Source organism: Scyliorhinus torazame, chromosome 13 (genome assembly GCF_047496885.1).
Source record: "Scyliorhinus torazame isolate Kashiwa2021f chromosome 13, sScyTor2.1, whole genome shotgun sequence".
In the NCBI taxonomy this organism is placed as follows: Eukaryota; Metazoa; Chordata; class Chondrichthyes; order Carcharhiniformes; family Scyliorhinidae; genus Scyliorhinus; species Scyliorhinus torazame.
Window position 1 is genome coordinate 25,570,334 of NC_092719.1, and position 26,855 is coordinate 25,597,188.

Sequence of the window (26,855 nt, forward strand, 5' to 3'; positions counted from 1 at the left end):
GTGTAACCAGGAGGGATGTAGCCAAGGAGAGAAAATGCCCAAGTCAGCAGGAAAGGGGGAACAAATGATATGGAGGAGAGGGAAAATGAGCACATGGAAAGAGAGAGTGGGATGTCAATAGAGGATGGGAGATTGGGACAGTGGTCAAGCAGGGGGGGGGCGACGACACTGGGTGCAGAGCCACTTCCATAGAGAGGGAGGGGCAGAGTCTGTTGAGCTTGGTGGAGGAGATAGGAGGACGTAACTCTGCTGTGCCTTATTCTATTCGTGATAGTGACCCCTTCTTGCTGTTGTGACAATCTCTGGAATAAAGCAGTAACAAACTGACCAAGATGTAGAAATGTACTAATAATTTGTATTGGAACAAGAATGAGACTGCACATTTAAACTGCACTCACACTGCAACTTAGGGCTGCCGTGACGGCAGTATCAGCGAGTCATACAAAACTGAGCTGGTGCAAAGTCAGTCTGGAGTTGGGAGCCGATCTAACTCCAGGGAATCCCAACATACTTCATTCTGTGTCGGGCTGGTGCAGGACAGATTCACTCCAAGAGTGGCGCGAGGTGCAAGCGAGCATTTCAGTCCCAGCGTAGTGCAAATGCTGCCCTAGACACAGCCTGGCACTCACAATAGGAATGACATTTTGGTGGGAAAGACACTCACTCTTTACAAATCCACCCTCACACTCCTGGGACAGGCTTTACTCTCAAAGACACACAGACAGATACCTATCACCAGCAGCCCGGATGCAAGAAATGTTCACCTTTAGTTGAGTGGAAGTTAACTGCAATTCCATGGACTCCCTCACAGTGAAATTAACTTATTTACCTCCTCCTCCCCATTCCCACCTCACGTCTCTCCTCTCACTGTTGCTGTTCGGGAAGTTGAATCGGAGCACCAGCATCCGCAAATTGGGCCTTCCAGTAGTGAGGAGGAACATGGATTGAAATTTCAGAGCTTTGACAGTCATCCAGTCTCGAAACCTTAGCTCCCTTCTCTCCCCGCAGATGCAGTCAGACCTGCTGAGATTGTCCAGTATTCTGTCCAGGCTTCTGTTTTAAATTTCAGGTTGGGTTTAAGGATTCCTTAATCTGCATCCACACATCCCCCAGGAACATGACATAACCCAGGGAGCTGGAAATGACAGATCGGTGCTGGAAGGGGGCTGAGGCTATGCATTTAAAAACTATTCCCACCCCACATCAATGTGTTAACTTCAAAATAAACAAAAAACAAGGGCAGCTATTTTCTTACTATGTTGAAGGGTTGGCATTTGGTTACAGAGCTAGGGCACCGAGCAACTTTAGACTCGACAGGTGGATGGGGCAGGGGTTCTGGGAGGCAAGGGCAGACAGCAGAAATACCAGCAACAAACACAAAACACAAGCGCACCGCATCCATTGCATGCCCCCCAACAAGGTTGGGCTGCAGCCTCCAGTAAAAAACCCTCAAACAGCGACAGCTCCCCTTGCACAGAGCTGAACCCTCTCTGTGAATAGTGAGGAAGCATAACACTGCAGACCAGCTCCTGCCCCTTGGCAGAATTCTACGAACGAGGGGCTCCTAATGCCAGGGCAACGAAACGTATCTTGTGCAGGACCTGCAATTCAAGCCATGGCCCAGGCTGGTCAGTGTGGCTCAGATCAGTCCCACAGTCGGTCCAAAGTGGGGCACAGGTCAGTCCCATGATCGGTCCAGGTTGGGTCCACGATGAGTCTGAAATGAGGGCAAGGTTGGTCCCACAGTCAATCCAAGGAGAGGTCCAAAGCTCCTCGCCCCCCCTCCCCCTCTAATCCTGAAACCATTTACTTTTCTTCATGGGGCAAGAGGCAGGGTTTGCACCCAAGAGCTTCTTCTTGTACTGTTCGACCAAGGAGTTAAACTTCGTCTCTTCCTTGTTCCGTTCACGTTTGCCAGTCTTTGACCCCTGAGGGTTTGAAAGGAGATTTTTTTATTTTTTATTTGAAAGGTTTGAAAGTATCTGAAGGTCCTTTGAAATATTTTATAAACAAGCAGGTTAATTCGCCTCCAACCCAAGCGTACAATAGGCCTCAGCAACCCTGGGGCAGGGTGAGGAATCCAGCCAGACATCACTCCTCATACTCATCCGAAAACCTAAATATTTTGTGCTTCCCCTCCACCCTCCTACAGCCTCTCCCTCACATCGACCGAAAGCCTGCACTCTGGCCAAGATATTATCTCCCAACACGTGGAGGCCCTGCAACCCCGGGATCTCACCAAAATCTCTGCCTCTTTCCCTGTTGAGTGCAGAGAGCCAGTGCTGGAGGACATCTGATTGTGGAGGTTGGAATAGACAAGCCAGATCGTGGCTGCGCCCAACATCCTCAAACAGAGAAACTTTCAGAATGTTTCCACAGCAGAGTAGGGAATTCCAGCTAATTTAAACCTCCCTCCAATGCCGAGAGACACCGAGAGGCAAATGTAATGCCACCTCAGAGATCGCCTAATGCAACATGAATCAACCCTGGGCTTGAACCGGGTTCGATCCTGGACCAGGGTCACTGTCTGTGTGGAGTTTGCACATTCTCCCCCTGTTTGCGTGGGTCTCACCCCCACAACCCCAAAGATGTGCAGGTTAGGTGGATTGGTCACATTAAATTGCCCCTTCATTAGGGAAAAAAGTGGTATTTGGGCACTCTAAACTTTTTTTTAATGGATCAACCCCTGCTTCTTCTTGGTCTCTCTCTTCCCTCCCCACAGAGCCCCCCCCCCCCCAACCCCTTATGATCCCTCACCTGTTTCTTGGGAAGTGCCTGCTTCACCACGACTGCATTCTTCACCCGCTCGGCCCGGCTTGGCTGGATTTTAACTTTCTGGGGCTGAGTTTGCAGCTGCTTCCCTTTATCCCGCTTTCTGGAACAAGAAATGATTCAGACATTTCAGGTTAATACCAAGAAGTGTGTGTGTGTGTGTGTGTGTGTGATGCTGTTTATCCTGCGCTCTCCCTACCCCACCCCCTTGTGCTCAGACCCCCAGCCGTGTGTCAGAATCAGACGTCTCCACCAAGTTTACAGACAGACTCCTTTCGCTGGTTTCACCCCACACCTTCCAACAGAAAGGAACACATGGGCAGTTCAAGGTATTTACATCCATTTTGGTCACGGTTGAGACTCCTTTATGCTATTCCCGGCCAAGGGCAGCGGAGTGGCGCAGTGGTTAGCACTGCTGTCTCACGGCACTGAGGACCCAGGTTCAATCCTGGCCCCGGGTCACTGTCTGTGTGGAGTTTGCACATTCTCCCCGTGTCTGCGTGGGTCTCACCTCCACAACCCAAAAAGATGTGCAGGGTAGGTAGATTGGCCACGCTAAATTGTCCCTTAAGTGGGAAAAAAAAAAGAATTGGGTACTCTAAATTTATTTATTTATTTCCTCCTATTCTCTACACCCAGATTGTCCCACAGCCAGACACCAGTCCAGCTCAGAGAAAAGTGGGGCATGCGAGAGCATTCACTCCATCCAAGGAGGGATGTCCAAAATTTGTAACCTTGGTAACATCAGCAAGATCCCGTTCAAACTGAGAGGGAAGAATTATACCTGGAGCACATTCCCTCAGCAGGAGCAGTGGCTGCAGTGCTACCAACTGCCACCAGAGGGAACCAACATCACCAGTAATACAGCCAAGCACAGACGAGATATTCCAGATGCTATTGGTCTTTACACAACAGCCTGCATTTATATAGCACCTTTAACACGGTGAACTTCACAGGAGCACAAGCAAATAGAATTTAACACCGAGCCACATATGACCAAACGTTTCATCAGGGACAGGTTCTAAGGAGCATCTTAAAAGGAAGAAAAGTGTAGATGCAGAGAATCCCACACTAGGGATGGTATTCACAAACTTGGGGTCTAGGCAGCATGGCTGCCACTGCTGCAGCAAATAAAATGGGTGGTGTCCAGGAGGCCGGAATTCGAGGAGCTCTGATATCTGAGGGTTTTCAGACTAAAGGGGGCTATATAGATAATGGTGAGGGCAGGGGGTGAGCGTGTGGGGAAGGGGGGTTGGGTTTGGGGAAACAAGGCCCTGGAGGGATTTGAAAACAAAGGCAGGAATTTCATGATTGAGGCATTGTTTAACTGAGAGCCAATGTGGGTCAGTAAACACACAGTGATGGACAAATAGGTCCGGGGGTAAATTACAACGTAAGGCAACAGTGTTTGGGAGGCGTGTGTGTTTATCTCGGTGCAGAGAGGCTGCAAGGCTGGGTATTGGTCAGGTGTGCGTTGGAATTGTCAAGTCATGGATGTGTGTTTCAGTGGGTGAGGTATTCAAAATTTCTGATTCACATTGGGATACTGTGTGGATACTGCGTGGAGACGATATTCCTCAAGTCTGTTAGACAGTGATTGTGCGTGGAAGTGAGACATTGGCTCATCTTTCTTTCCCCAGAAGCCTCAGCGCCCCCCCGAATAGGCTTCACGAATACAGTCCTGCTTCAATGACCCTCCCTGAGAACCTGCTGCACAAAATGGGTGCAAAAGTGCCCCCAACACACCTTCAGATAATTTACCTGGTCTCCTTTAAATTTGCGATACCAGCCTTTCTGGAAATCTGGGTGTTACATGGGCCATTGCAGTCCCGATGGCTCCGTGTAGAATTGCAACTTGTGCTCAGCAAGTTCGCCGCAAACAACAATTAGATGAAGAACCAGTTTCATTGGTATTGCTTGAAGGATAAATGCTTACCGAGGAGAAATGTCCTTTTCTTGTTTACAGTACCAATACAGAATCTTTTTAACAGCTAACTTGATTTAAGACTCACGCCTGACAGTGCCCAGGGAGTGTCAGGCTGGAATATATGACCATGCCTGTGGACTGGGGCCTGAACCCACAGTCTCCCGATTTAGAAGCATGCTGCCTCCGAAATCACCCCCGGCTAAATTTGTCAGCTTCCTTCACGGGCTGAAAACACTCAATTCAACCTCAAACTCTTGTTTCATGCCCCACAGACCCCGCCAGCACATCCTAGCAAAGAAAACCGATTCCAACTCCCTTCACCTTTCCTCGGAGCTGAAATTCACAATTCCGGTGTTGTCTTAGTTATTCCCTTTCTGGATGGCAACAACGGCCCTGCGGTGAGGTGACCAAAGTTGCACACGCACAATTCAGACACCATCCTCTACAATTTTGTTCCACTATATCCAGGAGCCACAAGACCCATCATAATGCAACAAATGCATTTTACGGAGTGACATGAAGCAAACAAGTGATCACATTGTAGCCAAGTATCCGACTCTGCCTCACGGCACCAACTGGGGTGTTGGACCTCGGCTCCATAGGAACTTTCCACAGGAAATTGGATGTGTATTTGACGTGTACAGGGCTGGGGGACTAAATTTGGAGAGTTCTTTCAAAGGACTCAGCACAGATCAACAGCAAAACGGCGGTCTTCTGAGCTATAGGATTCCATGGCACCTTCCCGGGAAAAATACATACCGGATTTTGGGACCTCGGTGAGATGGCAGAGGCAGCACCTTCTTCCGCTTCTTGCCGTTGGCCAGCTCCACCTCCTCAACCTCAGGCTTGGTGCAAATCCAGACCACGGTTTGTGGCCCTGTGAGGGGGTTTGGGGGCTAGTCTGCCGTTGGTCGCTTGGGCGTGCGGCAAGTTTCCCAGCCCGTCCCCGTGTGTTCGCTCCGGCTTTAGGCTGCTGCATCTGCTGTCAGAGGAAGAAGCACAAAAGGATTTACAGACTTCCAATCATAGACCAAGCTACTTGTTTTAAACGTTCAAATTTCAGTCAATCAGTCCGTTATTCTCAGAATTAAACTGTGGTTCGCAGTTGCTGTTCACTGAGCTACAGCTGTGTGACAGCACCCTCCAGTGGCTCAAACTAGATACAGCAAAATTTACATTTTAAAAGGGAGCTCCGATTCAAACTGGATAATATGGTACCAGAACCCCAGCGGGTTGAAGCTTTTACATCAAAGTAAATTGTGACGGGAACGCAAGGAGGCTAACAAAGGGACATGGATAAGTTAGGTGAGTGGGCAAAAATCTGGAATGGAGTATAATGTGAGCAAAGGTCAATCCGTCCATTTTGGCAGCAGAATAAAAAAGCTCATCTAGATGGGGAGAGATTACAAAGCTCTTGAGATACAGAAGGATCTGGGTGTGCTAGTGCATGAATCGCAGAAGGCTCGTGTATACAGGTACAGCAAGTAATGGATGTTTCCACTAGTAGGAGAAACTAGAACCAGAAGGCACAGTCTCAAGACTAAAGGGACGATCCTTTAAAACAAAGATGATAAGGAATTTCTTCAGCCAAGGATGGTGAATCTGTGGAACTCTTTGCCGCAGGTGGCTGTGGAGGCCAAATCACAGAGTGTCTTTAAGGTGATTTTTCCTTGCCCACCGCATACAAATGAGGATCAGGAGTCAAGATAGGTAGGTACTTGATTAATATGGGATCAGGGGTTATGGGGAGAAGGCAGGAGAATGGGGATGAGAAAAATATCAGCCATGATTGAATGGCGGAGCAGAGTCGATGGGCTGAGTGGCCTAATTCTGCAAAGCAAGATTGCATTCACATAACACCTCATCACAGTCTCAGTATATGCCAAAGCGCTTCAATAGTGAAAACAGTTCTTTGTCCCACAGAATCAACGACAGGGTGCTTTGAAACAGTAAGAAGCAGATTCAATAAGTTCCAAGAGAACATTTTTTTGTTTGACAGAGAGAGAGAGAGAGAGAAGAGAGAATGAGAAAGAGATAAAGAGCTAGCACAGGCATACTGTGTTCGAAGTTTCAATCTAATCTGCCTTTCAGTGTTGGAACTTTCCATGACTGATGGTTACATTTGTGTATCTATCGTATGGCCTTATGTTTTTCATGCATGGAACGATGTGCGTGGACTGTACGCAGTACAATACTTTTCACTGGGCCTCGGTACACGTGACAATAAATCCAAAATCATGCCCCAGTAGAGATTCCCTTACCAGATTACGCTGCACTCGCATTTCTTTGATTTTCAGCTTCCTCCGATCTTCCAGCGAGAACTCCACGATTGGCCTCTGTGTGGGGTTGTTTGGCGGCCGGGGGGGGGGGGGGGGGGGGGGGGGGGGGGGGGGGGGGGGGGGGGGGGGGGGGATGTACAAAAGAATCAGATTAGGTACCCTGTGCAGAATGCCACACACCTGGAATCAGTCCTTGCAGTGGACCACCGAGGTGACTCCAGCATCAATAAAGTGAAATCTGCTGCCATCACCATTGGCTCCTTGTCTGCAAAAATTACCCCTCTTCAATTTACATCGAACTCATTTGAAATCCCGATGGAATCGGCTTCCACCGCACTCACAGGTACTGCATCCCAGATCCTAACTGGTTGTGCAGAATGACCCTTCAAGTTCTTTTCCCGATTAAATCCATAAGCTCTGGTTACTGATCCACTCACCACAGGGAACAGTTTCTTCCCATGTACATCCCAAAAAATCTCTGTGTTCACAGGATATTTAGGGGTATTGCAGACAGGAGCCACTGTATATGATCAGGAGTAAGAATCCCATTCCGAACCAGGAATATACCCAGAATAATAGAACCTCATGCAGCAAAGGCGGAACATAGAACCCTGATCATTCTGGTCAGCACTTGGCTTAGTGTGCAGAACACTCTGCCGCCAGGGGATGGAGGATTACACAGCTCTCCTGCTCTTCAAGGCATTTTCTGACTGCCCCACACCATCATGCACCATCCAATATTAGGATGTGCCTGAACCCAGCAACTTCCCCCAACAGCACACCAGGAGGGCCAACTCAGCCAATTCTGGGATTTTCTTTTCCCTCCCTCTGCTGCTGGATTTTGCAGTCAGGAATTCCAGTGGGATTGGAGAACGTTCCACTTCAGTGCTTCCGAATCAGGCAAAGCAAACTCTACTGCGGCCAACATGCTACCCGACACTCAACATTTCTCCTTATGGAACAACACCATTCTGACGGAGGCCACCATTTACTGGCCCAGCATCAATATAGAGCAGTATGTGTGTCGGAGGGAATGGGTGAATTGTTGGGAGGATGCTTTGGAACCGTCTCCGAGTAGCAAGAATTCATACCTAGGAGTTGATCAAAGTTGTAAGCCTGATGGGAACAGAGATTGAGACCACGACTGCCCAAGTCAATTTCATACAGCCAGTATACAGAGATTTTTACCCAGTCTATCTGGGCTGCAGTTGGACATTGGTCTAAGAGGTGAGGGGCTAGTAGTTAATCCGCTACATTACCCAAAAACCTTTGTGGACATAACTTGAGGTACTTCACTGGTTGAGAGAAAAGATATAACGCTACTTGGTGCTTCCCCAAACTAAAAGGCACTGGTCAAAACCCAGTACCCCCACTACTGCCACCTAATCTGATTTGTTACACTGACACACCACCAGGCATGACCTCATTCACCTTCTCTGGTCCAAAGACTTCCGGGTTATTGTTCAGGAAGCGCAGAGCTGTCAAGGAGTGGCTGTGTTCTGTGAATTCTACGAACCCGTAGCCCAGAGAGCGCCCGTCCACCTTCGTCTTCGCTGTCTGCAAGTCCCGCATGATCCGACTCTAAAGGGAAAACAGGAAATGTCATTAGCAGAACACAGCCCGTCCAATGAACAGGTATATCTGCCCTGCATCCTCATTCAGAGCATGACCCATTCACCAATCACGCCCTGTACTGACTGAACTAGATTGGCACCGGATCTGCCCTGCATCCTCATTCAGGGCATGACCCATTCACCAATCACGCCCTGTACTGACTGAACTAGATTGGCACCGGATCTGCCCTGCATCCTCATTCAGAGCATGACCCATTCACCAATCACGCCCTGTACTGACTGAACTAGGTTGGCACCGGATCTGGTAGCACCTCAATTTTAAAATTCTCATCTGGTTTTCAAATCATCCAAGCCTCAAACAATGTTCTGCACCTTTATAACCTACTCCAACCCACCAACCTTCTGTATTCCTCCAATTCTGGTCCTTGCAAATCCTCAGTTTCCATCGCTCCACCATTGGTGACCATGCCGTCAGCTGCCAAAGCGCTAACCGTTGGAATTCCCTCTGCAAAACTCTCTGCCTCTTTCTCCTCATTTAAGAAGCTTCTTTAAACCCAATTCTTTGACCAAACGTTTGGCTATCTGCCCTAATATGTCATGCTGGTTCGAGTTAAATTGTTCCATAAAGCTTCATATTGGGACAATTTAGGTTAAAAGGTGCTATATAAATGCAAAATCGTCTTGACCCCCCCCCCCCCCCCCCCCCATTTGTTCAAGTAGCACAGTCAATCTGTTGACTGAAAATAGAACCAACTTTCTTTTATAATTGCAAGTTGACGCAGCTGTATACAGACAGGTCAACTTTCAAAACAAATGCATTTCAAAAAATACTTTATTAATGCAGGGGCAAACGTATGTGTGTCTCTAGATTCTGACTTGCAACAACCTACCAATCTTCAAATTTCCCCCTAACCACTAAAAACAAAAACAATAAACTCTGGATGACCTATTGCAGATTAGAAATTATATTAAGAGCCCCCCCGGCTCTTAAAACAGGCACAACTGTCATCCCAGCACCGGAATAGTGCATGGTACGGCAATGATGGTCTCTTTAAACCTTTAAACCAGGTATCATTTCTGACTGAGAGCGGTATCATTCGCAGATCTGCCAGCATTAATAAAATGACAGACAGCAGCCCGCAAGCGGCAGGAACCCCCACCCCACTCGTTCTTACCTCCTTTATCCACGCGCCTTTCGTGCCTGCGGCCTGTAAACAGAGCTTGCGGAGCTGCTGGTCGGTCACCGACTTCGGAATGTTGTGGATGCACAGCCTCGTTGGCGAGACAAAGATATTTACGTCTTTCAGCTTGTGACGCTTCAGCTCCTCGAACTAAACACAGAACAAGAGCAATCAAGGGATCAGATAACAGCGCACATGTTGCTGTCATTTCAGATGTTTGTTCACAGTCAAAGTAATATTCCATTAAGTCAGTAAATGCAGAAAATATGTTAAGAATTCAAATGGTCATTGGATACATATGGACGATAAGGGAATAGTGTAGATGGGCTTCAGAGTGGTTTCACAGGTCGCCGAAGGGCCTGTACTGCGCTGTAATGTTCTATGTCGGACTTCCGTCATTCAGCAAATATTTATGCAGCTCCCTCTTGAATTTGCTGACCCCCATCACCTGCCTTAGGTAATCTACTCCACTCACTGTGCAAAGTGAGTAAACCTGAAGCTGCTTGTTCATCATTCCCTCTTCCGAGCTTGGATACGCTGCCCCTTTTATTTCATAATCTTTATTGTCACAAGTAGGCTTACATTAACACTGCAATGAAGTTACTGTGAAAAGCCCCTAGTCGCTACACTCCGGTCGGCCTGTTCGGGTACACCGAGGCAGAATTCAGAATGTCCAAATTACCTAACAGCACGTCTTTCGGGACTTGTGGGAGGGAACCGGAGCACCCGGAGGAAACCCACGCAGACACGGGGAGAACGAGCAGACTCCACACAGACAGTGACCCAAGCCAGGAATCAAACCCGGATCCCTGGTGCTGTGAAGCAACAGTGCTAACCACTGTGCTACCGTGCGCCTCCCCCCCCCCCCACACCCACCCCCAATGGTGAAATAGGACACTTAGCACTTGTTACAATTGCTGGTACGGCATGTCCTAAACCATACATATTGCAAAAAGCCCTGGTTGAAACAGTTCTCTCCACGTCTCCAGTAAGAATCAGTAGCCGGGAGCAAAAAGGAGAAAGAAAAACAGAAAATGGGTACCCGTATTAAAAGAAACAGAGATCAATGTTGTCATTCCATTTCTATTTCTATTCTGAAGAATGGCCAGATGACTCACCCGTGTTCTCTTGGTAATGTCTGTGGCACTCATGCTCTCTGCCGATTTCATCCCAGCTCGAATCACTGCAATGAATGGGAAAGGGGTAAGCTTCTGAAATCCAGTCCCATCGCTGGAGAGCCAGACATAGTAAGCACAGGCCACAGATACAACGTCCCACACTGGAGGTTTCTTCTCTATCTTCACTTCTCTGAAGGCTTCAATACTTTTCCTCATGTGTGTCTTACGCCCAACAACAACCCCTTGTGGTCAAGCACTCCAGCAATTCCATTGCATGAAAATTCCATTTAACCCCTGACATCCCAATCACCGATCGTAGATTTCCGTTTTGATTTGCGGGCTGTGGAAAGTGCAACCAGAGCTGGGGAAGAATCTGCTCCTTAACAGTGAGACAGAATGGATATTATTGATGCCTTTCACAACCTCAGGATATCTCAACATGCTCACAGCCAATGAAATACCTTTTGTAAGGGCAGCACGGTAGCACAGTGGTTAGCACCGCTGCCTCACAGCTCCAGGGACCCGGGTTCAATTCTGGCCTCAGGTTACTGTCTGTGCGGAGTCTGCACGTTCTCCCCGTGTCTGCGTGGGTTTCCTCCCACAGTCCAAAGATGTGCAGGTTAGGTGAATTGGCCACGCTAAATTGCCCTTAGTGTCCAAAATGTTAGATGGGGTTATCGGGATAGGGTGGAGGTGTGGGCTTTATTAGGGTGCACTTTCCCAGGGCCGGTGCAGACCCGAATGGTCTCCTTCTGCACTGTAAATTCTATGCTTCTAAGTGGGAAATATGTCAGCCAATTTGCACAGAGCTAGGTCCCAGAAACTTTATAAGATAATGGCCAGATGGTCCGTTTCACTCCGGTTGATTGAGGGAAACCAATCCTACTGCACTGGGATTAACTCCCCTGCTTTTGTTCCAGGGGATATTTTACATCACCCGAAAGGGCAGAAGGGCCTGTGGTTTAATGCCTCAATCAAAAGACAGCACGTCTGATAGTGCAGTATTCTCTCAGCATTGGGCCGCCTGCATTATGCGCTCACGCCTCTGGGGTGGGACTTGATCCATGACCCTCAGACTCAGGAAGTGAAGTGCTACCCACTGAGGCACAGATCAACACCTGATTAACCGAGGTGCATTGTACAAGGAAATGAATCCTCCTGACCCAACCCCTGCCCAAAATACTTACAACCCTCTCGAGCCAGGTACAGGTTCCGTGTTCCAGACGGCTTGTGCGACTTCTTCTGGGCAAGTTTCTTGGCCTCTTCGCGACTGACCGCCAAGGTCACAATCAGCTTCCGCCCATCCAGCAACAGGCCTCCCCTCTAAAAGTCAATGCACGTGGTTTATGCCAAGACATCCATGGACAAAGCCGTAGAAAGCCAAGAGTAAATACAATCAAGGCCGACACTGACACGCACCACCTCGAGCACAGCAAGAAGCCTCAAATATTCAGACAGCAGGTTGTGGGAAAGTGGTGGCCTAGTGGTAATGCCAATGGACTAGTGATCAAGAATACCAGGCTTATATTCTGGAGCATGAGCTCAAATCACACCACGGCAAGCGATGGAATTGGAATTCAATCAAAAATGTTGTCTCGGTAATGGTGACCATGAAATCATACCAATCTGTTTTGTAAAGCCAATCTGGCTCACTAATATCCTTTTGGAAAGGAAATCTGCCTGAAACCTGGTCTGAATTACATGACCCCAGGCTCACTACCCTCCAAGAAAGTCTTCCTTGCCAACGTCCGGGGGCTCAAGTCAAAATTGTGAGAGCTAACCATCAGACTTGTCAAGCAACAACCTTTCATAGTCATACTCTCAGAATCATCACCTACAGTTAATCACCCAGATACCATCCCTGGGTGTGTCCTGCCCCATTGGCACGACCGAGGTGACAGCAGAACAGTAATTACAGTCAGGAAAGGGGGATGTCCTAGGAGTCCTCAACATTGACTCTGGAACCCATGATATCAGGTCAAACACGACATGGGGAGAACGTGCAAACACCACACGGACAGTGACCCGGGCCCGGGATCGAACCCGGGTCCTCAGTGCCGTGAGACAGCAGTGCTAACCATTGCACCACCGTGCTGTCCCTGTACCCCTCTTAGTATATTCCCATTTATTGTGTACTCCCTGTAACTGTTTGACCTCCCTAAATGCATGACCTCACACTTCTCGGCGTTAAATTCCATCTGCCTTTATTGCCCATTCCACCACCCATCTGTATAATTTTGGTAATTTTGGAGATTGTAGTTAACCTCTGCACTGTCCACTACTTGGCAAATCTTTGTGTAGTCGGCAAATTCCCGATCCTGTCCCCCATGTTCACGTCCAAATTGTTAATTTATAACACAGACAGTGAGGGCCTCAACACCGAGCCCTGTGGAACACCACTTGAAATAACTTTCCATGTTCAAAGGCAGCCATCGACAATTTGTTTCCTGTTACTAAGCCATCGTTTTACCCGGTTTGCCACCATTACCCTCTAACCCATTGGCTTTTCCTTTTTTGACCAATCTGCTATGAGCGACTTTGTCAAAGGCCTTGCTAAAATCCATGTACACAACATCCACTGCACTACCTTCATTAACCCTTCTTGTCACTTCCTCAAAGATTCAACCAAATTTGTGAGGCAAGACAAATCCATGCTGACTAGCCCATGCCTTTCTATGTGACAGTTAATCCTATCTCTCAGGATTGATTTTACTAATTTGCCCACCACCGACACATGATTAACTGGTCTATAATTGATGTAAAGAGGAGATCCTCACCTCGCTCTGGCTCTCTGCTGCCTCCACACACTGTTGTGCCGACTCCTTCGTCATAAACTGGGCAAAGGCACAACCTGCAACAGGTGGGAATCAAGAGGGGGTGAGACATAAAAGGTCATACAGCACACATCAGCTTCTCTCCCCAAAGTACGGAACCATAAACACTACTAATGGGCACTTAGTCCAAGCTGTGCCCTACACAGGGTCATAAACCTGTCTTCCAGTTGTATAGTTACTGACCATCAATGGAGGAATAAACAGATTCTGGAAGAAAAACCTGATACTTCCAGTGTCCAACATTATGGGACAAGAGCAAAGGAAGATTTACTCTGTATGTTACCAGTCACGTTGAAGTGGGTAGCAACCATGCCGCTGTGTCGGGTCATGGGTTTAAGACCCAGTCCATGGCTTGAGCAGATAACCTCGCCCAATATTCCAGCACAGAAATGCCACTGGTGCAGTCAGAGATGAGACGTTAGTTATACAGGCATCAAAAACTTCAACATCCTTCATGTGGAACTTGAGCAGGTCTTTTGATTATGAGGTGAGCCACACAGGTCCAATTTTCATATACCAGCAGGATTGAGGAGAAGGTGATCAGGACCATGACCCCTGGCTAATTATTCCTTCCTTAACCCAAGTTCGATGAGGCCAATAACAGCAACTCCCCTGCAATCAACATATTACAGAGCAGCGGTTGAAGTTGGTTTGTGTGGCCTCCACCTGAACTCCCAAGAGCCTTCTGGTATCTACTTCTCTACACAACACTGGATGGTTTGACTGCAATTACGAACAAGACTTTGCTGCAATGTAGAGCTCCATGCCTCACCTTTGGAGTGTTCTGTATCATGGTGCAGGACAAGACGAACAGACTTCAGGTCTCCAAACTGCTCCAACATCTCCCCCAGTGCATCTTCCTCGGTGTCAAAGGACAAGTTCCTGCAGGTGAAATTGAGGAAAGCAGGAAATCAGATAAATCAGTAGAGCACGTGGAAAAGCCAGCTGGTAACAAATAAACAGATAAAAACCTAGCTAATTAAGTAGTACAGAAGGAATTTAATCCGGAGGGTGGTGCAGCTGCATAAATGCAGCTTGGCACACAGAGAGATTCATCAACAAATGACCAGAGACTCTAGATGGATACTCTAGTTGAGAGATAAGAGGACCAGTAACTCTTCTCCTCTCCACTCATGAAGTATGGAACTGACAGCTAGGCACATTCCTCAGGGACATGGGGTGCGGGCACAACCCTTGAAAGAATCAGACACATGAGACAAGGGCACTCCATAACACAGTGCCAGAAACTGAGGCATGGGCGTGGTCCCTAAGGGATTAAACATACACATTGGGCAATCGGAATGACACGCGTATACCACAAGAGATCAGAGAGGGTGGGGTATTGGCCCTCGGGAGGGACAAAAGGACCAAGAAACAGCTATGGCCCAAGTGAAATCCTCTGCCTCAGAGTCCATTTCCCTGCTCCCCACCGCCCAGGGAACTAGTTCCACAAGCACCATTCCCACATCAAAAAGATATGATTACTGCATCAAGGTTCCTGGATGGTCGGCAAGCTTTTTTGTTCTTTGGACTTTCTGCAGTTGATCAGAAACTTGCAACAAGGCAGCAGCGGTACTTGAACATTTGCTTTACTGTATCTCATTAGCAGGGAGATTAGAGATCAATGGGATAAAATTGCTTTTAGATTGTCCACAAGCTCCCTGTACACCACCACCTGCTTAGAAACCACTTCTGGCCTGACCTGATGAAGACTGTCCGCCCTTCGTGAACATCCACTGGATGATTGGACTTTCCCAACTTGTTTTTCTTCACGGGCTTTTCATCTGAAGGGAAAACATGGAACTGTTTGAAGATCATATGCCCCTTAGGGTGCAAACTCTAGACAACCTACTTGCCCTCCACTATCTGAAAAGGCTCCAAATTTCACCAATCATTAGAAAATGTTTGCGTGGGGCTTAAACTCCTCGCTCACCCTCATCATCTTCCGACTCCAGACTACTATCCTCTGAACCTTCTTCACTTGACGCATCTTCATCATCGCCAATTTCATCATCGGAATCCTCAGTCATGTCCTCCTCCTCCCTCATCATTGATCTGAAATGCAAGGTACACTGATCAGAATTAATTCGGAGCATCCCACAATGATGTGGAATCAGCCCGAGATCTGCATTTATAATCTGGTATCCATTTCCTGGGTGGGGATAAGGAGGGAGGACAAAGTCAAATTCATCTCAATTCAAGCAACTGAATGGCTTGTGCGGGGTGGAAACAACGATACTCATTAGCTGGGCTCAGTGGTCTGCTTGCATTTTGTAGAATACAGATAAAGCATGGTTCAGTGGCTGAAACTGACCCAAGAATGAGCAACAATAGTCATTATAGCATAATATCCATACGGGGGCTTAGAAAGTTCTGGGTTCAAGCGCCACTCCAGCGACCTGAGCACATAAATGTTTGATTGCCACTTAGCTTTATATAGACCAGGGAATACAAGCAAAGTCCATGCAGCCCATCTCAATTTAACCTTTTTTAGCTGTGGAATTTTTCTGGTCAATCTGCACATGTAATTCTGGAATCGTAGGATTTAAAGCACAGAAATAGGCCATTCAACCCAACAGTTATAAGTCAGTGTTGATGATCCACACAGGTCTCCTCCCACTCTACTTCATCTAATCCTATCAGCATATCCTCAGATTACTTTCTCTCGTGTTCGTATCTGGCTTTCCTTTGAACGCAACTGTATTATTCACCCCCCCCCATTATTCCTGGTGGCGGCGTGTTCCACATTCTGGATAAAAGCAACCCTGCTGAATTGGAGTGGGCCAGAGGAAACTTTTCTTTTTAAACATAGCAAGTTGTTGTGGTCTGGGAAGTTGTTGCGATCTGGAAATCTCTGTCTCAAAGGGTGGTGGAAGCAGATTCAATAGTAACCTGCAAAAAGAGAACTGGATAAATATTTGGAAGGGGGAAAAATATCGAGGAATGGTGAAACAGCAGGTGAATGGGATCAGTTAGATAGCACTATTAAAGGCAAGATGGATCAAATGTTCTACGTCTGTGCTGTATGTCACTGTTTCCCCTGGACACACATACCCTTAAACTACTGCATTTGCATGGTTCTGGGTTCTTCATTCTTGCACATCAGAAATGTCCTGATGTATATTGGGGTGCAGAGTCAAGGATGAATATGGTGGTTAATCACTCCCGCAACTCCTTAATCTGACAGTGCCCAATACCATTTGACCAATCAATTTGCCACTTCACAGGACCTAACCCAGTGACTCAGTTGGTAACATTAACCTATGCGGCATTGAGCCAAACAGGCCCTCAAGTTTGATTCTCAAGTTTGCGGACTCCCTATTCAGTTGGGCAGCAACATGCCTGAGCCAACCAGATCCCAGTGCCTCTGGGCTCAGGCCTGGGGAGGGGAAATAAGTGAATCAAAGATTCAGGATGCCTCCTGTTGTACACTGCTACCTGGATAAGGTATTTGGAAATCCAGTATGGTGCATGCGACTGTAATGGCACTTACAGTCACCGCTACTCAATACCTTTTATAATCACATACCAAGTTAGCACCTTCAGAAAGGAGAGCTGCTGGCCAGCCCCCTCCTGCACCCAGCAGGAACAGCTGCCAAACAGCTCAGGGCATTAGTCCTTGGCATGAGGATTAACGCTATGCTCCATTACCCCTTCTTGGGTGCCGCTTTCTGCTGTGGAGTCGGTTTTGGTTCCTCAGTCGATCCTTTTTCTTCCTGGTCCCCAGAGTCCTTGTCATCCTCTTCCTCGCTCTCTTCATCATCATCTGCAACTTGATCGGTTTCCTTATCCTCAGCTCCTGCCATTAATGATCACAAATCAGCATTGAGACACACAGTGGCCAAACTCCATACCCTGACTCCCACCAAGTCCCATTCACCCATCACCGCATTTACTCACTGATGGACGTTGGCTCTGTCTCCATTTTCAAAATCTCATCCTAGCTTTCAAATCCCTCCATGGCCTTGGCATTCCCCACTTCAGTAACTAAGGTGTCTCTACCCTCCAGTTCTAGTTTCTTGTGCATCCCCCACGTACTTCACTCCACTATTTGGAGCCATTCCTTCAGCTGCCTAGCCCTAAGCTCTGGAATTCGGTCCCTAAATATCTCTGTCTCTCACTCCCCTCCTCCTAGATGCTCCTCAAAGCCTATCCCAGTGACTAGGTTTCTGCCCGAATTGCTTACGTGTCTCGGTGTCAAATTATACTTGACCATGCTCCACTGGAAAGTCATGGGACTTCTATTTAGTTAAAGTTGCTATATAAATACAAGTTGATGTTCTAGGCAACCAACTCCAAGGCAAGCTGCCAAGAATGGAACCTTCTCGGGATATCCCTCCCTACCCCCAAAAGTAACCAAATGGGAAAATCCCAGGACATCAGTAACCTACAGTGAGCTGTTCCAGTTACCTGCACTCTTAATCTTCACTGTTGCGGTATACTTGTCCTTTGCCACTGCCCAGTCCACTGCCACAGGACGACCTAAATGAATAACAAGGACATCAGAAACAATCAGCGACCCATGGTTGCTCCCCCCACCCCGTAATGCAAAAGCTCCCAGCTGTGGGGGACCCCCCCCCCCACCCAATGTGACCACACATCACACCCTCCCATTCCCACCTTCACCCACTGGTTGTTGAATTGCCTCATTACCCTTGATCTCCTTCAGGTTCATTCCCTTCAATGCTTTCCCAGCCTCCAGAAGGTTCTTAAGTTGAACAAATGCAAATCCTCGCATCTTCCCATCTGAGAGAAAAAATAGAAATATGCAAAACATTCAGAAATGCGAAGCCCGAGTTGCAAAATATCACATCAAACATAATGCCTCGTTAATGGAGAGAAAGCGCCTGGTGCCTCCCCTCTGTGCTAACCAAGCTGAGGCCGGCACACTTAAATTGTAAAGAATACAATACATTTGGAACATAGAGGAATTCAGTTAGCCACCTCATACAGGAGTCAGAACGGCTGTGACCACTGGCACGGGAGGAAGAGTCAGCCACTGGCACGGGAGGAAGAGTCAGCCACTGGCACGGGAGGAAGAATCAGCCACTGGCACGGGAGGAAGAGTCAGCCACTGGCACGGGAGGAAGAGTCAGCCACTGGCACGGGAGGAAGAGTCAGCCACTGGCACGGGAGGAAGAGTCAGCCACTGGCACGGGAGGAAGAGTCAGCCACTGGCACGGGAGGAAGAGTCAGCCACTGGCACGGGAGGAAGAGCCAGCCACTGGCACGGGAGGAAGAGCCAGCCTCTGGCACGGGAGGAAGAGCCAGCCACTGGCACGGGAGGAAGAGCCAGCCACTGGCACGGGAGGAAGAGCCAGCCACTGGCACGGGAGGAAGAGCCAGCCACTGGCACGGGAGGAAGAGCCAGCCACTGGCACGGGAGGAAGAGCCAGCCACTGGCACGGGAGGAAGAGCCAGCCACTGGCACGGGAGGAAGAGCCAGCCACTGGCACGGGAGGAAGAGCCAGCCACTGGCACGGGAGGAAGAGCCAGCCACTGGCACGGGAGGAAGAGCCATCCACTGGCACGGGAGGAAGAGCCATCCACTGGCACGGGAGGAAGAGTCAGCCACTGGCACGGGAGGAAGAGTCAGCCACTGGCACGGGAGGAAGAGTCAGCCACTGGCACGGGAGGAAGAGCCAGCCACTGGCACGGGAGGAAGAGCCAGCCACTGGCACGGGAGGAAGAGTCAGCCACTGGCACGGGAGGAAGAGTCAGCCACTGGCACGGGAGGAAGAGTCAGCCAATGGCACGGGAGGAAGAGTCAGCCAATGGCACGGGAGGAAGAGTCAGCCACTGGCACGGGAGGAAGAGTCAGCCACTGGCACGGGAGGAAGAGTCAGCCACTGGCACGGGAGGAAGAGTCAGCCACTGGCACGGGAGGAAGAGTCAGCCACTGGCACGGGAGGAGGAGTCAGCCACTGGCACGGGAGGAGGAGTCAGCCACTGGCACGGGAGGAAGAGTCAGCCACTGGCACGGGAGGAGGAGTCAGACACTGGCACGGGAGGAGGAGTCAGACACTGGCACGGGAGGAAGAGTCAGCCACTGGCACGGGAGGAAGAGTCAGCCACTGGAATGAGAGGAAGAGTCAGCCACTGGCACGGGAGGAGGAGTCAGACACTGGCACGGGAGGAAGAGTCAGCCACTGGCACGGGAGGAGGAGTCAGACACTGGCACGGGAGGAAGAGTCAGCCACTGGAACGGGAGGAAGAGTCAGCCACTGGCACGGGAGGAAGAGTCAGCCACTGGCACGGGAGGAAGAGCCAGCCACTGGCACGGGAGGAAGAGTCAGCCACTGGCACGGGAGGAAGAGCCAGCCACTGGCACGGGAGGAAGAGTCAGACACTGGCACGGGAGGAAGAGTCAGACACTGGCACGGGAGGAAGAGTCAGACACTGGCACGGGAGGAAGAGTCAGACACTGGCACGGGAGGAAGCGACAGCCACTGGCACGGGAGGAAGAGTCAGCCACTGGCACGGGAGGAAGAGTCAGCCACTGGCACGGGAGGAAGAGTCAGCCACTGGCACGGGAGGAAGAGTCAGCCACTGGCACGGGAGGAAGAGTCAGCCACTGGCACGGGAGGAAGAGTCAGCCACTGGCACGGGAGGAAGAGTCAGCCACTGGCACGGGAGGAAGAGTCAGCCACTGGCACGGGAGGAAGAGTCAGCCACTGGCACGGGAGGAAGAGTCAGCCACTGGCACGGGAGGAAGAGTCAGCCACTGGCACGGGAGGAAGAGTCAGCCACTGGCACGGGAGGAAGAGTCAGCCACTGGCACGGGAGGAAGAGTCAGCCACTGGCACGGGAGGAAGAGTCAGCCACTGGCACGGGAGGAAGAGTCAGCCACTGGCACGGGAGGAAGAGTCAGCCACTGGCACGGGAGGAAGAGTCAGCCACTGGCACGGGAGGAAGAGTCAGCCACTGGCACGGGAGGAAGAGTCAGCCACTGGCACGGGAGGAAGAGTCAGCCACTGGCACGGGAGGAAGAGTCAGCCACTGGCACGGGAGGAAGAGTCAGCCACTGGCACGGGAGGAAGAGTCAGCCACTGGCACGGGAGGAAGAGTCAGACACTGGCACGGGAGGAAGAGTCAGCCACTGGCACGGGAGGAAGAGTCAGCCACTGGCACGGGAGGAAGAGTCAGCCACTGGCACGGGAGGAAGAGTCAGCCACTGGCACGGGAGGAAGAGTCAGCCACTGGCACGGGAGGAAGAGTCAGCCACTGGCACGGGAGGAAGAGTCAGCCACTGGCACGGGAGGAAGAGTCAGCCACTGGCACGGGAGGAAGAGTCAGCCACTGGCACGGGAGGAAGAGTCAGCCACTGGCACGGGAGGAAGAGTCAGCCACTGGCACGGGAGGAAGAGTCAGCCACTGGCACGGGAGGAAGAGTCAGCCACTGGAAAGGGAGGAAGAGTCAGCCACTGGCACGGGAGGAAGAGTCAGCCACTGGAATGAGAGGAAGAGTCAGCCACTGGCACGGGAGGAAGAGTCAGCCACTGGCACGGGAGGAAGAGTCAGCCACTGGAATGAGAGGAAGAGTCATCCACTGGAAAGGGAGGAAGAGTCAGCCACTGGCACGGGAGGAAGAGACAGCCACTGGCACAGGAAGGTCAGCCAGTTTTAGGGCTCACCGTCCCACCGTTGCACCGAGATCTGGCGTGATGGCAGAACCAAAGCATGGTTGCTGTCAGCACAGAAACTTCACACCTTTGCCGCCCGTTCCAATTTTCTTGCACCGTGAAAATTGGTAATTAGAGGTATCGAAAAAGGTGGCCTCGTGCATGTCTGCAAAAGTGGTCAGGTGGGAAAATTTTGAATCCCCACCTTCCCAAAAAAAACCAATGCCACAGTGAAAGTTTCACGTCAGCATGCCTGACAGTTCCTGATCCACCAACCATGGCCAGTGCAAGGCAGGAGTGACCATTGTCAACTATACTTAAAAGGGATCCCCAGTTGCAGTCAGGTTAAGCAGGCTGCCGATTCTGGAGACATTTTGACAGTCAATTGTGAATTTTCCATCTGAACGAATTTGAAAGCATATGAAGTTACTGCTGCAGGTTTTGTCCCCCGACCGCTCCACAATACGGCTCGCTTCCCCTGAAACATAGATCACACTTTTAAACTGCTACTGCAAGCCTTTACGAAGCTGCCACACCATCTGATTACCCAACTCCAAATTGGTGAGCTGCCCGGTTTGCCTACCCTGCCCGCCAGCTGCCAGTTTATCACATCGGCCCCCCCCCCCCCCCATCAGTTTACCCCACATGGGAGGGAATCCCCAGAATGCGGGTAACCTCAAGGATTATTCTTCGAAAGAAAAGGCAGGGATTTCAAGCTGGGGTCTGAGCTGCACAGATAATGTAATGAAACTCTGGCCATCTTTACCCACTGTTTACGTAACTGAAAATAGACTTTATGGAATTAAAGGGCACAGATCTCCCACAGCAGCAGAATTCTACATTGAATACCACTAACGATGAGCACAGAATGAGGTTACTTGGTTCTTTAGGCCTGTGTTGTTTTCACAGGGTTATCAATTGGTCCCACTTCCTTCCCCGCTTACAGAATTTTCAATCCTTAAAAAAAAAATTACTCTTTGTTCCCCATATTATTATTTTGGGCAAGTTCTCCACCTTTTTATTGTAACTTCTCTCATGTTTCTCCTTCTTTACTTGTCCGTACATTTTCGAACTGATTAGACAGCTGCACCATCCCAATGAATATCCCAGACCAATCTGCATTGGATGCTTGGCCCCTAAACCAAGAGGTCAACGTCGAACCTCCTGAAGCAAACGGCTCCCCCTCGACACTAACCTTCTTTTGTCGGGATGTGAACATCCAGCACGGTCCCATATCGTGAAAAAATAGTCTTCAAGTCACCTTCTGAACACTGAAAAGAAAAGCACACGTCAGGACGACAGTCAGAATGGGCAGACTCGAAAGGTGGGAAGCATTTGGACAGGAGCACTTGGAAACATTGAGATGATCAATCCAGTAACCCTTCAATGCTCCTTCTGAAATAATGTGGATCACCTCATTCCTCCAAAATCTCATGCTCAAAGCCTCTGTTCTTGCAAATGACTGTACAGCCTGCACTGGCCTCTATTTCTGTTGTTACCACCCCACCTCCGAACTATCTTTCCTCATCAAAATCCATGAACCGGTTGTCATCTCCCAAATCCTTGTCCAGCTTCCCCACAGCGCCTTGTTTGAATCACTCCATCAGGTTCAGCACTGAAACAAGCTTCACCAAATGCCACAAATAGTATTTTCTGTGACTGTGATCATATTACATTATCCCTGCTCATCCTCAATGTAAGTCTTTGGCAAAGTTGACCACACACCATTCTCCTTCACCACCTTTCGTGGCACCTCCACCACATCTGTGCTGCCATACACCCAGTCCTGGATGAAAGACAATTGCTTTCATTTAAACATTATGAAAACCAAAACTATCACCATTGCTGCTCGTCAAAAGCACTGTACCACTGCCACCGATTTCATCCGCCTCTCCCAAGCTACTGTCTCGGGGCAAACCAAATTGTTCACGACTTTGCAGACTGATTAAACTCTGAACTAAACTTCCAGCACCACATCCTTCGCATCCCAAAGACCACCTACTCAATCACGAGGCCATAGGAGTCACAGAGGAAAGCCCCATAGAATGGGGGTCACAGAGTGGAGAGAAGTGAAACTTGCTTGCAGCTATTACCCCATAAGGCTGCGATATACAGTTTTTGTTGCCTCTCCGAAGTTGAACACATCCCAAAGACGAGGTTACAGTGTAGATGCTCCCGGACCTGCTTTGTGGTTTCAGCATTTACTTTAAAAAAATATATAATTTCATGGTATTTCTGGCAACTTTCCTCGAGAAGGTGGCAGTGAATCACTTTCTTGAACCTCTGCAGTCCTTATTGGGGTAGATACATCCCATAGTGCTGAGAGGGAGCAAGTTCCAGGATATTGATCCAACAGTGAAGGAACAACAATACATTTGCATGTTAGAATGGTGTGGGATTTGGAGAGGAACTTGCAGGCGATGGTGACCCCATTAGCTTGCAGACTTTGTTCTTCAGGTTGGTAGAGGTCACATGGTTGAAAGGTGCTGTCAAAGAGGCACAGTGCGTGGCTGGACTGCATCTTGTACATGGTATACACTGCTACCACTGTGTATCGTTGGTGGAGGGACTGAATGTTTAATGGGACGGACAGGGGGCTAATCAGGCAGGTTGCTTTGCCCTGAATGGTTGGTGTCTGAGCTGGAGTGCTGTCGGGGCTGCACTCATCCAGGCATGTGGAGAGTATTCAAACACACAACTCAAGCTTTGTAAGGGGCAGCACGGTGGCGCAGTGGTTCGCCCTGCTGCCTCACGGCGCCGAGGTCCCAGGTTCGATCGCGGCTCTGGGTCACTGTCCGTGTGGAGTTTGCACATTCTCCCCGTGTTTGTGTCAGTTTCGCCTCCACAACCCAAAATATGTGCAGTGTAGGTGGATTGGCCACACGAAATTGCCCCTTAATTGGAAAAAGTGAATTGGGTGTTCCAAATTTATAAAAAAAACCTTAAGCTTTGTAGATGGTGTAGATTTTGGAGAGTCAGGAGACACTATTGCAGAATTTCCAGTCTCTGCCCTGCTTTTGTAGGCAAAGTATTTATATGGCTGATTCAGCGATGAATATGTCATTCAAAGTCTTGGGGATGTGATTAGATTCTCTCTTCACTGCAGAGCATGAGCGTTACTTGCGACTGATGAGCCTGAGCCTTATGTTGTCCAGGTCTTGCTGCATAAGGACATGAACTGTTTCATTATTTTTTAAAAAATAAATTTAGAATTAATTTTTTCCAATTAAGGGGCAATTTAGCGTGGCCAATCCACCTAGCCTGCACATGTGTGTGTTGTGGAGGCGAAACTCACACAAACACGGGGAGAATGTGCAAACTCCACACGGACAGTGACCCAGAGCCGGGGTCGAACCTGGGGCCTCGGCGCCGTGAGGCAGCAGGGCGAACCACTGCGCCACCATGCTGCCCTGTTTCATTATTTGAGTTACGAATGGGATTGAACACTGTCCAATCATCAGTGAGCATACCCTCTTCTGACCCTGTGATGAAAGGAAGGTCATTGATGAAGCATCTGAAGATAATCGAGCCCAACACCACATGGTATTCCTGCAGCAACATCCTGGGGCTGAGAAGGATGGTCTCCCAACAATCACAACCATCTTCCTTTGTGCTAAGTATGACTCCAGCTAGTGGAGAGTCTCTCTCTCTCTGGGATGAAGAGCTTATTTTTTTGAAGAAAGCTTGAACATGTTGGGCCTTTAGACATTGGAGATGAGATGAATGAGTGGTGGTCTTAGTGAAACATAAAATATCCTGAGGGGGCTTTATGGGGTGGATACCAGGATGATGTTTCGTCTTGTGGGAGAGACGAAAACCAGGGACCAGAGTTTTGAAATAAGAGATCACATTTTAAGACTGCAAGAGGAAGAATTTCTTTTCTCACGAGGGTCTTTAGACTGTGTCCCCAGAAAGCAGAGCAAACTAGGTGACTGAATTTATTCAAGGCCGAGTTAGACAGATTTTTGATTGACAAGGGAATCGAGAGTTATGGGGGGGAAAGCAGGAAAGTGGAGTTGGGACCACATCATGTATCTTATCGAATGGCAGGGCAGGCTTGTAGGACCAAATGGCATACTTCTGCTTCTGTGTTCCTATGTCCTTCCCGATTCCCATTGACGTCACTGCTTACATTCACCACACACATCAATCATCAGCAGATTTCTGACCCACAAAGTGAATCACTTGTGGAACAATCTCAAACTTATCTATCAATTCAACATCACCATTACTTAGAATTACAGGTAGCTTCATGTTGTAGGTTCACACTGAAGAACTGGCTCGTGGGTGACCCCAGAGACACTTATTGTTGCACTCCGAAAAAAAAAAACTTTCATGCACAGCACTACAGATGGCAGCGCTCAGTCTATGTTGGATTCACGCACAGATTTAAGGGGAGGCAGTGGTGTATTGGTATTGTCACAGGACTAGTAATGCAGAGACCCCAGTAATGCTGGGGACCTGGGTTCAAATCCCACCATGAAAGATGGTGACATTTAAATTCAATTTTAAAACCTGGAATTGAAAGTCGAATGATGACTGTGAAACCATTGCTGATGGTCCTTAAAACCCCATCTGGTTCACCAATGGCCTTTTTGGGAAGGAAATCGGTTGTTCTGACCATAGCATCTGGTTGACTCTTAAATGCCCTCTGGGATGGGCAATAAGTGCTGGCCCGTGGACATGGCCACATCCCGTGAACAAATAATTTTAAAAAAGATTGTAAGAGTACAGTCTCACAGGGAATGAGAAGAAATTTTAACATCCGGCTATCGCATATGTGGACCCAGAACCTTGTTGAGGAACACTAAAGCAGATTGTCCAATACTACAATTGATATTGAGACCATGAGTTGTTCTGTGAATGACTAGTTACCCAGTACCTTAAAGCTCAGGTTTCGGACAATCAGTCTTGCTTTCATCTGCGACTTCTTCAGTGTTTGCTGTTTAGCATTCACTTTAGGAGCTTCCTTGGGGGCTGCAAAATAAATGCAAAATTATTAACTGCTCCTGAATTAATGAAACAAGATGCATGAAAGAATGTGTTTTCCACCAGACTATGAAAGATGGGCATGTATCTACTCTTATTACCACTCGCAACATAACACACCCAGAGCAGGTACAACAGGTAGATTATAATAAAGCTCGCCCCATAAATACAGCTACAACACTGGCATCTACCCGGCAATGTGAAAAATTGCCCAGGTGTGTTCTACACACAAGAAACAGGACAAATCCAACCCAGCCAATTACCGCCTTATCAGCCAACTCTCCACCATAAGCAAAGTGATGGTAGGAATTATCAACAGTGCTATCAAGCAGCACATTCTCAGCAATAACCTGCTCATGGACGCTCAGTTTGGGTTCCGCCAGGGTAACTCAGCTCCTGATTTCATTACAGCCTTGGTTCAAACATGGAGAAAAAGTGGAATTGCAGAGGTGAGGTGAGAGTGACTGCCCTTGACATCAGAGTATGGTATCAAGGAGCCCTAGCTAAACTGGAGTCAATGGGAATCAGGGGGAAATTTCTCCGCTGGTTGAAGTAATAC

General features: G+C 48.8%; 1 protein-coding gene across 1 annotated transcript in view; it reads right to left on the minus strand.

The window, feature by feature from the left end:
- Positions 1-335: 335 nt before the first annotated feature.
- rbm28 (RNA binding motif protein 28) overlaps positions 336-26,855 on the minus strand; it is a 39,918-nt gene continuing 13,398 nt past the window's right edge. Inside the window, 18 exon segments of the mRNA XM_072471190.1 lie at positions 336-1,928; positions 2,758-2,875; positions 5,459-5,552; positions 5,555-5,681; positions 6,961-7,035; positions 8,410-8,559; positions 9,728-9,883; positions 10,852-10,916; positions 12,039-12,174; positions 13,629-13,702; positions 14,458-14,567; positions 15,388-15,469; positions 15,619-15,740; positions 17,337-17,484; positions 18,096-18,167; positions 18,339-18,431; positions 22,503-22,578; positions 26,190-26,284. Coding sequence (XP_072327291.1) covers positions 1,791-1,928; positions 2,758-2,875; positions 5,459-5,552; positions 5,555-5,681; positions 6,961-7,035; positions 8,410-8,559; positions 9,728-9,883; positions 10,852-10,916; positions 12,039-12,174; positions 13,629-13,702; positions 14,458-14,567; positions 15,388-15,469; positions 15,619-15,740; positions 17,337-17,484; positions 18,096-18,167; positions 18,339-18,431; positions 22,503-22,578; positions 26,190-26,284 — 1,931 coding nt within the window. The 3' untranslated portion in view covers positions 336-1,790.